General features: G+C 41.9%; 1 protein-coding gene across 3 annotated transcripts in view; it reads right to left on the reverse strand.

Annotated features, from left to right (window-relative positions):
- Positions 1–18,506, reverse strand: part of UBE4B (ubiquitination factor E4B) — an 86,862-nt gene extending 68,356 nt beyond the window's left edge. For all 3 annotated transcript variants that reach the window (XM_063436610.1, XM_063436609.1, XM_063436608.1), the window contains exon 1: positions 18,429–18,506. In XM_063436610.1, the coding sequence (XP_063292680.1) occupies positions 18,429–18,452 (24 nt within the window). In that variant the 5' untranslated portion in view covers positions 18,453–18,506. The remainder of the gene's footprint in view (positions 1–18,428) is intronic.
- Between the last annotated feature and the right edge of the window lie 673 nt (positions 18,507–19,179).

Consider the following 19,179-nt stretch of genomic DNA (forward strand, 5'->3'; position numbering starts at 1 on the left):
CCGCGATGCTTCCTGTCTGTATTGCCGAACGTCCTGTCACTTAGACAGAACGCAGGCAAAACTGCTGAATTGTGTCCTAACAGAATGAGAACAGTTTCTCCATTCGTGTTAGAATGCAATTCGGGACTTTGTTCGGATCGCAATTTCATTCAAATAAATGAAACTCCGATCCTTTCGTGCAGTGGCATCTTGCAGCCGCTTAGTAGATAACTCCCTAATTCCCATGGTACTAGGGAGCTACCTACCAAAAGGCTGAAAGACCTTAATTGGTCTTCCAGCCACATTTACCAATACGAAGTAAAGATTACTTAGCATTAGTAAATTCTGCCCATACCCACTATACCGCGAGTAGGGGCATGTCACTGCTCACTGTAAAAAAAAAAAACACGAGCGACGGGTGGGGGCCCTAAATAACAATAAGGGGGGAACCTATTGTCCTCCCCCAGGCCCCACCCCTGCGCGGTGGGTGGGAGCCCTAAATAACAATTGGGGAGGGGAGGACCTACTGTCTAAAGAACTTTCCCACGCTGTGTAAAATGACAAAGAGCACTCTGATTGGCTTAACCCCTTAAGGACACATGCCATGTGTGACATGCCATGATTCCGTTTTATTCCAGAAGTTTGGTCCTTAAGGGGTTAAACCAACCAGAGTGTTCTTAGCCTAATTGCAGGGCGGGCAAGTCTTTATAAGCCTTTCCCCCGCCCTGCAGAGCTCAGCCACCCATGTGAAGATGGATTTTTTTTTTTTGCGTCAGGTTTTCTTCTTTTTCGTCTGTTTTTTTTTGCGCTTGGATTTATTTTAATTTAAGTTCGACGGGTATTTGCCCCTTTTTGTGGCTGAAAAATGAAGATTTTAGAAGAAAGAAGACATCAAATGGTACGTTTTATTTTTCTTTACAGGTTAGTTATTTTATTCCCCCCTCACGATTATTAGGGTGAGGGGGGTAGGTAGGGGATAGCTTTTATTTGGGTGGGGGGAGGGGTGGACGGGTGACAAGGGGCTTGGGGACGTGGGAAAAAATAAAACTGATTTCACTTTCAATCTGATGTAATTTACATTAAAGAATTTTTATCTCTTGCTCTGTAAATTGAACTTTAATTACATACAGCAGATTCTTGCAGGATCTAGCAAGCTATTAATATAGCAGGGGATAAGAAAATCTAAATTAAACTTGCAATAAAGGAAGGATAAGATTAGATGTCTCTTTACAGGAAGTGTTTATGGAAGGCTGTGCAAGTCACATGCAGGGAGGTGTGACTAGGGTTCATAAACAAAGGGATTTAACTCCTAAACGGCAGAGGATTGAGCAGTGAGGCTGCAGGGGCATGTTCTATATAACAAAACTGTTTCATTAAGCTAAAGTTGTTTTGGTGACTATAGTGTCGCTTTAAGCAAACAAGTTTAGTGAATGTTAAACTGAGCATATTCCATCTGTTCTAGCCAATGGGGACAGATGTAAAAATAGCATGAAGCTTTGTCAGTGAAAATGGTCTAACATATAGCAACCTATTGTACAGTATTAAAGGCAACGACAGATAGACTAAACTCTGCCCTGTGAGAACACGTCTGCCAAAGAACGTTTGAACAACACAAAGAAGAATGTTTATTCAGTTGCTACATAGCATGGGTTAACTGCATCACGGAGGAATGCAAGATCTACAAAGGTTTGCAAAGAACTCCAGGAACTGAAAGATTTAATTGTCTAGAGGAAGATCCAAGCTGTTCATTTTAACTTTAAAAGCATGCAGATTATTTAATATCTAGTGTATGCGGATGGGATAGCAACAATTAGTTATCACAACATGGAGAAGGTGGATAGAATACAAGTTATTTGAGATTTCGATACTTTCTACAGATTAAACAATAAAGGTTACCAGGATATGGTGTAACAAAAGGAAAAGTAAACATGCACACAGCCTACAACTGTGCAATCATGCGAAAGCAAAAGGTGATAAAAATATTAAAACCCATACTGACATGATTCTCAAAGTGATCTAAGTACAGAAAAACAGAGTTCCTGAGTAAAGTGTGAATTGTAGCAAATTCAACTTAAATTTTTAAAAGTAGCTGAACCGGAAGCATTGCGTGCCTTGATAATTATTCAGTTTTTATATTTTGAACGTCAATTTGAATTCCCAACAATTCCTACTTTAGTGAACAACCCTGACAAGCTTCAGAGTTCGAGAAATCTGAATTAATGAGTAAAATGCATCTCTAGTTGGACAGGACTTCATAAAGAAGAATTTGCAATGCAAGGTGCTCTGCCAATCCGATGCTTCATTGAGAAGCACTGAACACATTCAGCATCATGAAAACGAAGGTCTTGGGGAACACTCTAGGGCAGGGGTCCTCAAACACCGGCCGCCCAGATGTTGCTGAACTACAACTCTCATGATTCTTTGAATTACATAGATAGCCACAGAATAATGGGAGTTGTAGTTCAGCAACATTTGAGGACCCCTGCTCTAGGGCAAGGACTTTTGGGGGGGGGGAGTACCTATTGTCGTCATCCTCCCCCATGACCACACACATGGGCGACAGGTGGGGGCTACATGTAAAAATACACCCCCCTCCCCCCTGGGGTGACTAGGGATCCCCAAGCCCCTAGTCACCCACCCACAAAAACAAAATAATTAAATAAAGCCCTAACTAGCCCCCTCACTCTAAAAATAGGGAGAGGAGGAGAGGAGGAGACGATTAAACTAAATGCCTGTAAATAAATTTAAATACTTACCATTTGATGTCTTTTTTCTAAAGCCTTTTTTTCAGCCCCAAAAAAGGCCAAATAAAAAATGAATACCCAAACTTAATAAATTAAAAACCTGAGTGCAAAAAAAAAAAAAAACCCAGACGCAAAATAAAAATTAAAATACATCTACACCCAGCGAGGGCACCGCGCCGACTGACATCCGCAGGGTGGGGAATAGCTTATAAAGTCTTCCCACACCCTGCAATTTGACTCAGAGCGCTCTTATTGGTTGGTTTAGGCCAACCAATTAACAGTGCTATGATTGGCAACTTGCAAGGCTCAAATTTACCTATCAGAGCACTCTTATTGGTTGGTTTGGAATCCAACAAGAGTGCTCGGAGTCATTTTACACAACGTGGGAAAATTCCAAAGCTACAACGGAGTAGTCACAGGCAAGGAAGGAGCTGCGTGCCGGTAGCTCCCGCCTTGTAATAAACTGAACGAACACTGATGGTGTTTGTTTGTCTGAAATTTCTATTCATTCCTTCGTCTTTCAGACGAATGAATATGAAATTCCAGTCCAATTTTTGGACAATAGCGAATACCCAAGTGTTTAACCCCTTAAGGACACATGACGTGTGTGACACGTCATGATTCCCTTTTATTCCAGAAGTTTGGTCCTTAAGGGGTTAAAGGACCACTCTAGGCACCCAGACCACTTCAGCTTAATGAAGTGGTCTGGGTGCCAGGTCCAGCTAGGGTTAACCCATTTTTTTTATAAACATAGCAGTTTCAGAGTAACTGCTATGTTTATAAATGGGTTAATCCAGCCCTCAAATCCTCTAATGGCTGTCTCACTGACAGCCGCTAGAGCCGCTTGCGTGATTCTCACTGTGAAAATCACAGTGAGAGCACGCAAGCGTCCATAGGAAAGCATTGATAATGCTTTCCTATGAGACCAGCTAAATGCGCGCGCAGCTATTGCCGCACGTGCACATTCAGCAGAATGGGAGGAGAGGAGGAGGATCGGAGGAGGAGAGCTCCCCGCCCGGCGCTGGAGAAAGGTAAGTTTTAACCCCTTTCCTCTCCCCAGAGCCTGGCGGGAGGGGGTCCCTGAGGGTGGGGGCACCCTCAGGGCACTATAGTGCCAGGAAAACGAGTATGTTTTCCTGGCACTATAGTGGTCCTTTAACTAGGCATGCTCAGGAATTTCACAGCGCTATATAGTGTGGGCAGATGACGTGTCTCACCTAGGTCCAGGCACGAAATGAAGATTAAAAAAATAGGTAATATGGGGGGCTCTGGGGCAATTAGATGTAAAGGAGTCAGGAGAGTGGGGTTAAAAACTGTATTTGGTCATGACCTTGCCGCTTGAAGGGACCTGTGACATTGCACTCAGAGCACTTTAATGAGCTGAAGTGATCTGGGTGCCTATAGTGTTGTTTCATTATTTCAGAACTCATCGCAACATATCACTGACCACGGCTCTCCAACCAAAACAATTAAACCAAGGCTTCATTGACCTGTAGAGTTTTCAATTTCTAGTAATGTGTAAATAAAGTGTTCAATAGGTATTTCCAGCACTTAACAGGAAGTTAATGGAAGACTCTATTAAAAGATGGAAGATACAGGGGGGCGGGGCCGGGCCGCCGACCTGAACGGTCGCAGGAGAGACCAGCTCCTGCAAATCTCATAATAATAAGCCTGAAAACCGGGAATGTTGGCTACTTACCTGACCCACAACTGCGACCCTCGATGCATAAGGGCCACCGGAGCCGAGGAGAGGCTTACTCCTGGAGTTTAAGTCCCTCGGGGGAGAGATCTCTGCCGTACCAAGCGAGACTAGCCCGGCGGTGAGTGGACTGGACGGCCGCCGCTCCACTATCCTGCCCTACGGGGCCCAACGGAGGAGCTGCATCACTGCGGGCCCGGTCCCGATCCCCCCCCCTTTGGACCGGGGGGTTATCCCGGTCCTCATCCCGTAACGGCTCTCGGAGGCAACATTATACCACCACGTGAGCTCAAGGCCCAAAGCAAGATGGCCGCCAGACCTAGGCCCGCTCCTATGAAGGCCTGCTTACAGCCTACCCACGCGGCGGACCAGCTTGTTCCAGATCATGCAACTGGGTGCACACAACTCTGGACAAAGCTGCACAAGGGCGAACGAGATCCTGTCCATCAGCGCCAACTCACCGGAGAATAAAGCCCAGTCGCCTGCACCTGTGGCTTCCTATGTTAGACAGACAGGAGAGCTACCAGCCGGACGGCAACACACCACGGAATGCTGACTGCCCCAACATCTGATATAACATCAAGGTACCCTCTCACTGGCACTTACCTCACAGAGCTTGCTAATTAGCACCGATATCCGGGACATTACTGCCCTTCAAAGGCACAGGCTGAGGGACACCTGGGATGTCCAAGTGTGCTGCTCCATGCTCGCTACCACGCTGAGGTACCCTGCCTCCCCATACTCCTAAGCAACACTAATTGGACTCTCACGCCTATCACACGGAGTCCTGCGGGGTGGAACCCCTCTCCAGACAACAGTCATGTAACACGTATTATGCTACTGCCTGCATTTTGTTGTCTTCTCATGCAAAGTTTTGTTTAGCATGATCATTTTACTACAGCGTATCATACTAAGCCTGCTTGTTATACAAAAAAAAAAAAATTGTGCAACACTCTTGTCATATCTTGTAATGCTCCTGTACCCTGTTATGTTTTACCTTAACCAATGGATATGTCTATGTAAGCCTATTTGTCAATATCTGCACAACAAAAATAAAGAATATAAAAAAAAAAAAAAGATGGAAGATACAGTAAGAGATATAGTAGGTTAAATTCAGTATAAAGTCTTAATTAAAAACCAAAAAGTGGTTTATAGTCCAGTTTCCACTTTATCTTGGGAACACATTCTCTTTAAAACAACAAATATACTTCCAGGCATTGGGTATCATCCTTTGTGTACCCTACGATGAATGAGCAGGCAGAACCAAAACCTTGGAAAGTCAAAGCTCTTATCAACTGGTAAATACATTTACTGGAGGTTAAAGGAAAACATTGAGTGAAAGGCCAGGACTTCCTTTCAGCTTCTAAACCATGGCCATACATTGCTTCTTTACAGAATGGATACTGTGAATAACATGTGCCTTTCCAGGAAGAGGCTTGTAAAAAGCCCAACTTCAATGTGTGGTACTACTTTGTTTGCCCGTCTTGTGATTAGAATATAAGCCTTAAGGACTCATATTACTGGTCCTTATGATACTCCAAGTACTTCATGGAAAAATGTGATCAAGTCTCCAACACTTCCAATAATAACTTGTGATGTCAGTGTTTTGGGACATTCTTGTACACATGGATGTCACCTTCATTAAGCTCTCAGTGACAGGTACACGTCCTGTATGCAACGAAAGCAGAAAGACTTTAGATGATGAAGAATGTTGACATTTTTGTAGCATCTTTATTACCAAAAGTCAGTTGAATACAAAGAACTGTGACACTCCCCAATATGAGACCTATATGCAAACTACTTGTTATTCCGCATACATGTTCCCAGTGTTCAGTTAAAAAAAAATAGACCCTTCACTTTAGCATTTAGAACAATCTCCCATTCATTGAGAGGTGTACCCTAAATTTGCCCAGATTGAAAGCTGCAAGTTTGTGGAATGTGTCAAATCATTGTTCGTTCTCTGTGTTTTACACAGGAGGTCAAAAGTCATGTAGGTGCTGTCAGACATACAGCAGACAGAAATTGAATATGGAAAATACCATCCATAACGTCACAGTATACCCAAATTCATCATGGAACATAGCTCTGTAACAAGAGGTCCATACAAATCCAAGTAATGTACTTCAGGGTCCACCGATCGCAAGCACCCACAGCTTTCTGTAAGTGGCCTGTGTTCTAGGTCACCCAAAATAAGTAGGGCACATAGCATTTATGGAGATATTATGACCAGCCGGACTAAGAAGAGAGTAAACAGGAGACTTGGTTCTATTCCATCTGAAAGGACAGTATTTTTTTTAATAAAGCACATGAATTAAAATACGTTCATGCTCCTTTTGCTTTCAGATGTTATACTATTATTGGCATACAGGTGCACACAAGGAGTTATGTTGCTACGTGACTACAAGTTAGATTAAAACCAAAAGAAGGACGGTATGTAGAAGAGGATAAAAGGTCTAGCTGACTGCCTCAATGAATATTTTTGTTCAGTATTTACAGATGAAAATGGAGAGGGACTGAAGTTTACAGAGGAAGAGGTTCTATTTTTTATTTATTTTTTAATTCTTTATTTTTGTTTTGCAGGTGAGTACATAGGATAGTCATACGCCACAACAGCGTGTATTTATATTTGAACATAGATAGGTGAAACAGTGGCATAGAGAATTTGCACATATTTTATTTTGAAGAGCATAATGATAGGCTAGGCAGTTATGTCTGAACTATAATAAACAGTTTGCTAAGTAACTCGCTTGTTTAAGTAGTAAACAGTAGAGGGTCTGACAGCTAATTCGGTCTCATAACTAAAAGGTAACTTCGCTGGTATATCTATAAATCAATGCTTTTTATTTTTCTATTTTGTGCTCGCTTAGACTAGCTGAAACATAAGGCTATGCTTAGTCTGGCCATAGCATATATGTTAAACGTGAGGTGGCAGACATAGATCAGAGAATGCATATAATTAGACAAAACATTAGAGATTAAAACAACATATTACTTAGCCCCCCAAGCCTGCCCGTCTCCAGTCCCCGTTTAGTTAAAGGGCATTAGAGATCGCTTTTAGCTCCCTCAGCCACTGCTCTTAGAGGGTGAGGCACAGTCATTGAGCAACCCAAGTCCAGCATGTTTGAGCATAGGTCGCTCTAACGAACCCCAGCCGCCATCCGCTCCGGTGCAGTGCCCCTCCAAGGCAGAGCCAGACCGGTCGTTGGGTCAGCAGCGTGTGGGCTTTCCGGTTTGTGTGTCCGGCTCTGCTTGGTCAAAGTCCTCCTTCTGCGGGATACTCGCCGACAGGGACCCTCCCGGGTAGCCTGCTGCTCAGGTAAGAGGCGGCCGGCCTGGAGGTCGTGCCGTCGTGACTGGTGCTCAGTTTGCGGCATCTGTCTGCGTCTACACCTCAGCGTTATCACCCGAGGGACACACAGTTGGGGCCACTCCATGTCTTCTTTGTCAGCAGGTAGGTACTGATGGGCTGGAGGTTGTCCGTTCCTTTTCGTCCAAAGTTGTGGGCACAAATTGTCGGGTTCTTGCGCGGACGGATCCACCATGAGAATAGGCTATAAGCGGGCCTTCTGTTAAGCGAGCCCAGGTCTGGCAGCCATCTTGATTTGGGCCAAGGGCTGATATAGCGTTATTATCATCTCCGAGTGCTGATATGAGGCGAGGACCGGGCTCACCCCCCCGGTCCAGAGGTGGGGGAGGGCGTACCGGGACCAGGTCCAAAAGGTTCAGCCTGTCTATCGGGCTCCGTTTGGAAGGATAGTGGAGTGGTGGACGTCCACTCCACTCACCGCCGGGCAAGGTCCCGCCGATACAGCAGAGATCTCTCCCCCGAGGGACTAAAACTCCTGGAGCAAGCCTCTCCTCGGCTCCGGTGGCCCTTGCACACCGAGGGTCGCAGTTGTTGGTTGTTTAATTTATTGAAAGTTCCTTTTTACAGGCTTTGTAGATCGTGGTTTGCAGGAGCTGGTCTTTCCTGCGACCATTCAGCTTGGCGGCCCGGCCCCGCCCCCAAGAGGTTCTATTTTAACTGTCAAAAATAAAGGCAAATTAGTCGATGGAACCTGATTGGATACACCCAAAATTATTAAAAGAACTTCGTGGTGTACTAGCAAAACCATTTATGGGATTTATTTAACCAATCATAAACAGGAGTAGTCCCAGAAGATTGGAAATTCGCGAATGTTGTGCCCATTCACAAGAAAGGTAATAGGGAGGAGTCGGGCAACTATAGGCCAGTAAGCCTTACTTCAGTAGTGGGGAAAGTAATGGAAACCATGTTAAAGGATAGGATTGTTGAACATCTAAAATTACATGAATTTCAAGATCAGAGACAACATGGGTTTACTTCAGGGAGATCATGCCAAACTAATCTTATTGATTTTTTTGATTGGGTAACAAATTATAGATCAGGGTGGTGCAGTAGACATTGCTTACCTAGATTTCAGTAAGGAATTTGACACGGTTTCACATAGAAGGCTAATTAATAAACTGCAATCTATAATTTTGGATTCCAATATTGTTGAATGGGTAAGGCAGTGGCTGAGTGACAGGCAACAGAGGGTTGTAGTCAATGGAGTATATTCGAAGCTTGGGCTTGTCACCAGTGGGGTACCTCAGGGATCTGTACTTGGACCCATTCTCTTTAACACTTTTATTAGTGGTATTGCAGAAGGTCGTGGTGGTAAGATATGTACTTTTACTGATAATACTAAGATATGTAACTGGGTTGTTCCAGGAGGGATAAGCCAAATTATTTAGGTAAATTAGAAAAACGGTCAGAGATGTGGCATTTAATGTGGATAAGTGCAAGATAAGTGTATAGAATATTTGATATCCTACTAACCTCAACATCTGAGGAAAGGGATTGAGGAGTAATTATTTCAGATGACTGAAAGGTAGGCAGACAATGTAATAGAGCAGCTATTACATTGATAGAAACATTTAAATATATAAAAAGGAATCAACAGTAAAGGAGGAGACTATTACAAAAAATAAAAGTATACTTAATATCCACAGTTCAATATTCCTCAAAGCATACTGCAAACGGGGTGGATTAAAAAAATAAATGTTTTAGTTCACCTGGTTAAAACCCTGATAATACACTACGGCACATATAAAAAAGTGGTTTAAAAAATATTTAAATAACAACTAAAAAGTCCAGAACATTCAGATAGGCAGTGTGTTGGTAAAGACGTTTTACCACTCTGTCGGAGCAGCTGGATAAGTCCAAAATCCTTTCCACAAGCCGCAGTATTGGAGTCCAAGACGGAGGAACGCTGTAACTTTACACCGCTGAAAGATTCCGCTGGTACCGGTGAATGAAGGCCTTTTTCCTCAGCTCAACGCATTTAGCCCATACTCTGCAGGCTGTGTCAAAATAATGAGGTATCCTTCTGCTCTAGTATATATACCTTGTACAATTGCAGTACCGGTTATTTTCTATTAAAGATACAGAAGCCTTTCTGTGGCAGGGCTTTTCATGTAACGGCCAGCTTAAATAAGTACAAACAGAAGACTTATATAAAACCTGAGTACATGTAGAAAAAAAAATAAACAGTTTTTGTACAACAGCTTTAAAACATATGTGTACAGCATATTATGCAATTAATTATAATCAGTTTTTAGTTATTTATTGCATAATATGCAGTTTACATACGTTTTTAACCAAGTGAAATAAAACTTTTACATCCACCCTGTTTGCAGTATGCTTTGAGGAATATTGAACTGTGGATATAAAGTATACTTTTATTTTTTGCAACAACATCAAAGACATTGTTATTAACCTTGATACTTTCATATCCACCACTGTGGAGGTGGTACAAAGATTTTGCACTTCAATTTTTTTTTCTTCTGATTATTTGGCATAAATCCTTATAGGTTATGTTGAGAGTGTATTTGACCCAGTGATGAAATGTGAAACGAACTGTGAAATTCAGGCTAAATGGCAGAGATGGTAAAGCAGCAAAGTTTAAGATAGATAGATAGAGATATATATATATATATATATATATAAAAAAAATGTAAAGTTATATCGGTTGACATTTTGCCTAATTGTAAATAGAAAACTGAAATCATAAAAATAGGGACAAGGGATTGATTCAAGGGATAAAAGCATGATGGGTGGGGGCGAGACTCCCTGTGATATAGATTATCCTGTGATATAAGCACATAAACTGAGAAACATTTAACTCATGATTTGTAGAGATAGCATTGACAACCTCCTAGACCAGGGATGGGCAATCTGCGGCCATCTCCCTTGACGCTTTGCTAGCATTATGGCCCGCAGAGCATTATGGGAGATGCTCATTGCAGCCTGTTATCTGATCTTGAGAGACGTGGCAATCTCCCGCCTTTTTCCCCCCGGACAACCACGGTCTGGGCCACGTTCTCTCCGCTCCTCTCGGCTGGTGGGGGTTATCCCGGTCCCCGCTGCGGTTGCAAACACTGCTCCTACGAGGCATACCAGAGTGATTTGCAACACTCCTAATACAAGGCCTGGCTACACGAGATGGCTGACGCACAAGGTCCGGCTCTGCAGTGCCAACGGCATTCGACTCGCTCACTTCTAAAATCCATGGTTACACTGGAGGCAGTCTTCAAGCTCTTCTGGGCGAAACTGGAGACCGGCTCAAGAATGGCGGCACTGGCTGCTCTGACAGCATGGGAGATTCAAGGGAGTCATGGAGAGGAGCTGCAGATGAACCTGGGACACTGAACCTGGGTGCTGCACGTGGTGCAGCAGTGAGTGACCCAGTGACTCTCTAGTAGCCGTCTAAGTGACTGTCACTAGAGGTGTTACTAAGCAGCAATGTAAACACTGCAGGGACAAGCTATAGACATCAGAACAACTACATAAAGCTGTAGTGGTTCTGGTGACTATAGTGTCCCTTTAAGAATTGCATTTACTTGTTGAAAATGACTGGCTTCTAACTTTTTTAGCTGGCTCCTAGATTCCAAAACAAATTTGCTAAACCATGTTGCCTGCATTAACCTGTTTATTACTAAAAAAAAAAAAAATGTCCTGTTCAATTACATTTTGCACACAAAAAATAAAGAAATAAAATGTTTATTTATTTTAAAGCCTGATGAAACCAGCAATATTTTTGTTAATAGATGTCTTATAACAAAATGTAAAATGTGTCTCACATGGGATTATCTTTTAACAATTGTCACTGTATGGCTAGCAAATGCCACAGTGTACCCACAAAGGCACACACTTTAAAAAATGTTTAGAATAGTATCAATTTAAACTTTCATCCCAGAGATAATCAATCCATTGAACAGCCTGCATATCTCGAGACAAGGTGGAATTCCATATCCCATGGTGCTCAGTAAGGAACGGGCAAATTTGACTTGGCAGATTATTAGAGCCAATATTTGGAATGGGTATCCACAGTTAACAATATTGGCGATAATATACTTTCCTTCCCAACACGCAGTCTTCCACATTCAGATGCCAGCCAATACAGCTCAATGGGGCCCCTAAATAACAATAAATAACAATGAGGGGGAGGGGCCCTACTGTCCTCCCCCCTGGCCCCCACCCCTGAGCGGTGGGTGGGGGCCCTAAATAAGAATGAGGGGGGGGGACCTACTGTCCTTCCCTCCCCCCGACCCCCAAAATAAAACTTACCATTTGATGTCTTCTTTCTTCTAAAATCTTAATTTATCAGCCCCAAAAAGGGCCAAATAAAAAACCCATTATACCCGTTGAATTTAAAATAAAAAATCTGAGCGCAAAAAAAAAAAAAAAAGACGAAAAAGGAAAAACCCAGACGCTAAAAAAAATTAACCCAGCTTCACCCAAGGAGGGCTTAAGCCAATCAGAGTGCTCTTTGCCATTTTACACAGGATGAAAAGTTCCAAAGAACTTTCCCATGCTGTGTAAAATGACACTGAGCACTGATTGGTGGGCTTGGAATCTAACCAATCAGAGTGTTATGAGTCAAATTACACAGCATGAGAAAATTCCAAAGAACTTTCCCACCTGTGTAAAATAGCAAAGAGCACTCTGATTGGCTTAAACCAACCAATCAGAGTGTTCTTAGCCTAATTGCAGGGCAGGGGGAAAGCTTTATAAGCCTTCCCCCGCCCTTCAGAGCTCAGTCTGCGCGGAGCCCTCCATGGGCGAAGATGGATTTATTTTTTTGCGTCTGGATTTTTCCTTTTTCGTCTTTTTTTTGCGCTCTGATTTTTATTTTATTTTAAGTTCGACGGGCATTATGTTTTTTTTATTTGGCTTTTTTGGGGCTGAAAAAAATGAAGATTTTAGAAGAAAGAAGACATCAAATGGTAAGTTTTATTTTTATTTACAGGTTAAATAGGCAGGGGGGGGGCCGGGGGGAGGATAGTAGGTCCCACCCCCCTCGTTGTTATTTAGGGCCCCCACCCACCGCTCATCGGTGGGGGTCAGGGGGGAGGACAATAGGTCCCCCCCCACTTATTTTACTTTAGAGCCCCCGTCGGGTCCTCCTCTCCCTCCCCAACTGCATGTCTCTTCAAGTGGGCCAGTGAGAAAGATCTTTGATCTCCTCACCGGCCCGTCGTCATTGAAAACAGCGGAGCCGGCGCTTGGATAGTGCCGGCCCTGCATAGACCTCCCTATAAGACAACCCCCGACTTTTGAGAAGATTTTCCTGGGTTAAAAAGTCTTCTTATACGCCGGAAAATATGGTGTATATATATTTATAGCAATGAGAAATTAAATTAGCTTAAATATCATGAAATTGCCATAACGCTTAGGTGAGCAAGGACCCTATATGATAATAGCTGGTAACATTCCTGACGTAGACAACAGCTTCACCTGCTGTTTAAGACCTATAGAAATATATATCAAAATTACATCAATACCCATTAACATAATGACTTGCCCCAAAATGTCATTGGACCTGGTCAGAAGGTTAACAGATAAGGAATGACCTATAATCCCATGATATAGACACAAAAACAAAAAAAAATTTACACAAACTGAGACACAGAGACAAAGGGACACACATAAGGAGAAAGGACACAAGACAAGAGACGGACAAAAAGACTTCTTGAAACAATCTTAAAATAACATCCAAAACATCTATCGGTAAATATAAGCCAATTATACCAACAAAATTACATAACTAAAAGCTAATATTTTCTGGGTAAAAGCGGATACGAAATACACCAGATTGGGTTTCATGATAGCTCATGATATATATTGATATCTCAGACTGGAATATTAATCAAAATCATGAAATAAAAATTGGAATATCAACAGTTACCCAGGGGAATATTAACCTATAACAATCTAGGAAATATTTACCCGATAAGAACTGCTTTAACTAAACTTGCAAGAATTTAGTTACTGGATGAATTAATCATAATCAATTACTCTGAAACAGCATTGAGCTGGTTAACCTTCTGGGCTAGCTGGTAAAATATTGTCGTAGAACTTTGTGTATAGATCACCTGAATAAATAACGAATTCTGTCTAGCGAAGTCTAATGAATGTTGTTTACGATAAGCAAACAATCCACATGTGTTTGTAAATTGTATTAAGAAGTAAAAAGCTAAGAGAATATTTCAGGATCTTAAAATACAGTCCTTAAATTATAATAATCCATATGCTGATAAACTCACATGGTTCCTTATAATTTAAAGGGACTCTCCAGGCAGCCGAATTTACTCACCTGGTTCCAGCGCCGGAAGCCTCGTGAAGCGGCGCCCCCTATTTCGTTAAAATGACGAAATAGGCGGGCGCGAGCAGGGAGCAATCAGACGCTTCCATTTGGAAGTGTCATTGCTCCCTTGTGCGCATGCATGAATGACGCCCACTGAAGTCCTGAGCGCACTACCGCGCATGCGCGCGGTGTGCGCGGCCGCGAGCTGAGCTGACTGACAGCTCAGCTTGCGGTCTTTGCCCGCCCCCCTCCTCTGCTGACAGACTGGAGAGAGAAGGCGCGCACACAGTGCCTTCTCTCTCCTGCACACGTCAGACGTGTACAGGGCCTTTTTAGGGCCCTGCATGATAGGAAGTCCCTCTGGTGGCAGTCTGAGTGACGGCCACTGGAGGTATTCCTATCAAATCAATGTAAACACTGTATTTTCTCTGAAAATACAGTGTTTACATTAGATTGCCTGCAGGGAGCTATAGATCTCACCTGAACAACTACATTAAGCTGTAGTTGTTCAGGTGACTATAATGTCCCTTTAACAAATAGTAACATGCGATTTGCAAAATGGCTTAATCAATAGTGTATGAAGAAAATATCCAATATACTAACCCGGTTGATTGAAGTTGTCATAAACTAACAATCCAATCACTCTAAAAAGTTTGAAATTGTTACTGAGATTGGGATACTGATTTTGAACAAGTTTTGTTCAATATTATTGAAAACTATTCACTAATTACCGTGTATAATTAAACTTATTGATAAAAATGAATATTATAATTTTTATAAAAAAAAAAAAAAAACTTGTGATATTAACGTATGAAGTATTAAACACGGACAACATACTCCAGGTCTAAAGAGTTAATATAGTGAGTAACTTCGCTTTAAATAATAAATGGAAGTAGCGCCAATAAAATACCAACCCCTGATATTTTAATAAATAGGAAAATATTTAAATTAATGAAAAATGTATAATTAATCCCCAGAAATAACTTCACAAGGGCCAGGGTACATCTGGCATCACAGCCTCCACAACTACAAACTGTAAATGTTTTGGAACTTGAAGTATTTGTCTGTGTATATTCTACATTCTCCACTAATTGTACAGCGCTGCGGAATCTGTTGGCGCTTTACAAATACCAATAATAATAGAGTTAGAGTGTAGATTTGGCATGATGTATACATTATATACTGGCATAAGATACATATATTAGCCTAGGATACACAGTATAAAGAGTACATCAGCCTTATATTTAGAGTGCAAGAACTACATTCGTTTTGCATATACAGAATAAAGTGTACATTAGTAAAAAGAGTACACGGGCCCGGTATAGACGTCCTAGAGAGAGTACACGGGCCCGGTATACACATCAATAGTATATTAGCCCAATATACACATTATAAATGGTATATCGGCCTGGTATACACATTATTAAGATATTAGCCCTGTATAAAAATTATAAGTAGTATATTGGCCTGACACACACTGGTTTTACACATTATAAAGTAGTATATTATCCTGGCACCCATTGGTTTTACACGTTAGAAGTAGTATATTAGCCCAGTAGACACATTATAAGTAGTATATTATCCTGGCACACACCGGGTATACATATTATTCGTATATGATCCTGGCACACACTGGGTTATCCATTATTATTAGTATATGATCCTGGCACACACTGGGGGTTTACCCATTATCATTAGTATATTATCCTGGCACACACTGGGGGTTTACCCATTATCAGTAGTATATTACTCTGGCGCACACACTGGGAGTTTACCCATTATTATTATTATTAGTAGTATATTATCCTGGCACACATTGGGTTACCCATTATTATTAGTATATTATCCTGGCGCACACACTGGGAGTTTACCCATTATTATTATATTATCCTGGCACACATTGGGTTACCCATTATTATTAGCATATTATCCTGGCACACACTGGGTTACCCAGTATTATTATTATTATTATTATATGATCCTGGTATACACTGGGTTACCCATTATTATTAGTATATTATCCTGGCACACACTGGGTTACCCAGTATTATTATTAGTATATGATCCTGGTATACACTGGGTTACCCAGTATTATTATTATTAGTATATTATCCTGGCACACACTGGGTTACCCAGTATTATTATTAGTATATGATCCTGGCACACACTGGGGGTTTTACCCAATAATTTTCTATTTATTATAAGTATATTATCCTGGCACACACTGGGGGTTTTACCCAATAATTTTCTATTTATTACTATTATTAGTATATGATCCTGGCACACACTGGGGGATTACCCATTATTATTAGTATATAATCCCGGCACACACTGGGTTACCCAGTATTAGTATATGATCCTGGCACACACTGGGGGATTACCCATTATTATTATTAGTATATGATCCTGGCAAACACTGGGTTACCCAGTATTACTATTAGTATATGGTCCTGGCACACACTGGGGGTTTTACCCAATAATTTTCTATTTATTATAAGTATATTATCCTGGCACACACTGGGGGTTTTACCCAATACTTTTCTATTTATTACTATTATTAGTATATGATCCTGGCACACACTGGGGGATTACCCATTATTATTAGTATATAATCCCGGCACACACTGGGTTACCCAGTATTAGTATATGATCCTGGCACACACTGGGGGATTACCCATTATTATTATTAGTATATGATCCTGGCAAACACTGGGTTACCCAGTATTACTATTAGTATATGATCCTGGCACACACTGGGGGTTTTACCCAATAATTTTCTATTTATTACTATTATTAGTATATGATCCTGGCACACACTGTGGGTTTTACCCAATAATTTTCTATTATTAGTAGTATATTATCCTGGCACACACTGGGGGTTTCACCCAATAATTTTCTATTTATTACTATTATTAGTATACGATCCTGGCACACACTGGGGGATTACCCATTATTAGTAGTAGTATATGATTCTGGCACAAACTAGGTTACCCATTATTATTAGTATATGATCCTGGCAAACACTGGGTTACCCAGTATTACTATTAGTATATGATCCTGGCACACAATGGGGGTTTTACCCAATAATTTTCTATTTATTACTATTATTAGTATATGATCCTGGCACACACTGGGGGTTTTACCCAATAATTTTCTATTATTAGTAGTATATTATCCTGGCACACACTGGGGGTTTCACCCAATAATTTTCTATTTATTACTATTATTAGTATACGATCCTGGCACACACTGGGGGATTACCCATTATTAGTAGTAGTATATGATTCTGGCACAAACTAGGTTACCCATTATTATTAGTATATGGTCCTGGCACACACTGGGGGTTTACCCATTATTATTATTATGATTGTTAGTATATTATCCTGGCACACACTGGGGGTTTACCCATTATTATTATTATGATGATGATTGTTAGTATATTATCCTGGCACACACTGGGGGTTTACCCATTAATGTCCCATTTATTATTATTAATTATTAATGTCCCATTTATTATTATTAATTATTAATGTCCCATTTATTATTATCGATTATTGATTATTTAGTCATGTTGTTGTCCCAGCAGTTCCTGTAACCGACTCTATGGTCCTGGCACACACTGGGGGTTTACCCATTATTATGATGATTGTTAGTATATTATCCTGGCACACACTAGGTTACCCATTATAATTAGTATATTATCCTGGCACACACTGGGTTACCCATTATTGTTAGTATATTATCCTGGCACACACTGGGGGTTTACCCATTATTGTTAGTATATTATCCTGGCACACACTAGGTTACCCATTATTGTTAGTATATTATCCTGGCACACACTGGGGGTTTACCCATTATTATTATTATTATTGTTAGTATATGATTCTGGCACACACTGGGGGTTTACCCATTATTTTTATTATTATGATGATTGTTAGTATATTATCCTGGCACACACTAGGTTACCCATTATAATTAGTATATTATCCTGGCACACACTGGGTTTATACCAATTATTATTATTATTATGATTGTTAGTATATGATTCTGGCGCACACACACTGGGGGTTTACCCATTATTATTATTATTACGATTGTTAGTATATTATCCTGGCACACACTGGGTTACCCATTATTGTTAGTATATTATCCTGGCACACACTGGGTTACCCATTATTGTTAGTATATTATCCTGGCACGCACTGGGTTACCCATTATTGTTAGTATATTATCCTGGCACACACTGGGGGTTTACCCATTAATGTCCCATTTATTATTATTATTGATTATTGATTATTGATTATCAGCCATTTTGTTGTCCCAGCAGTTCCTGGTCCCCTCACTCGGGATACTCACCTCGTCAGCGCTCAGCTCCTCCATGGCTTGCCTTTTAATGGTGGCAGAGGTTGGGGGGTCCGTGTGAGGGACACGGTGGGGGGGTACAGGGGGGTCTCGGTGAGAGGGGGGGGGTCTCAGGGGGGGCTGGGGGCCGGCTGGGAGCAGGTTGGGCCCTCCGGGTTCAGGGCTGCATCGTCTGCCGTCAGACCCTGCGAGGAAGCGGCCACGAAGTGCGCGAAGTGCGGCCGGCACCGAACACGAGCTCCTTCCGCAGCCGGTGACACCGAAATCCGAATCCGCCGAACCCGCCGCCTCACACAGGATTATTCATCAAAACAACCGGGCGGCCATCTTGGGAAAGTGCTCACGTGACCTCATCAGGGCCAGCCCCACCTAGCACCGGCGGCCCAATCAGCGGCCGCGAGGGGCGGGGCTCACCGCTGCCGGGCGGAGTCAGATGGCGGCAGGGAAAAGGAGGGGGGCGCCTGGCAACAGGGTGAGAGTCAGGTTACTAGGGCAACCAGGAGGGCCCTGTGATCTGACTTGTGGCAAGATGGCGGCGCCCTATTGATTCCAAAAGCCAAGAGCTGTTCTAAAATAAATATATGAACTTAAATTCCCACATGTTTCATTATACAGCGCTTATAAATAATAATTATCTCCCGTATAGAGTGTCTCCGAGCACCACCACCACCGCAGTCTTCTAAAGTGGTTATGGTGCAAGGCGCCTGCAGACGATCCATGCAGAGCTATTTGAGTTAGAGGCCAT

This window comes from Pelobates fuscus, chromosome 11 (genome assembly GCF_036172605.1).
Source record: "Pelobates fuscus isolate aPelFus1 chromosome 11, aPelFus1.pri, whole genome shotgun sequence".
Classification (NCBI taxonomy): Eukaryota; Metazoa; Chordata; class Amphibia; order Anura; family Pelobatidae; genus Pelobates; species Pelobates fuscus.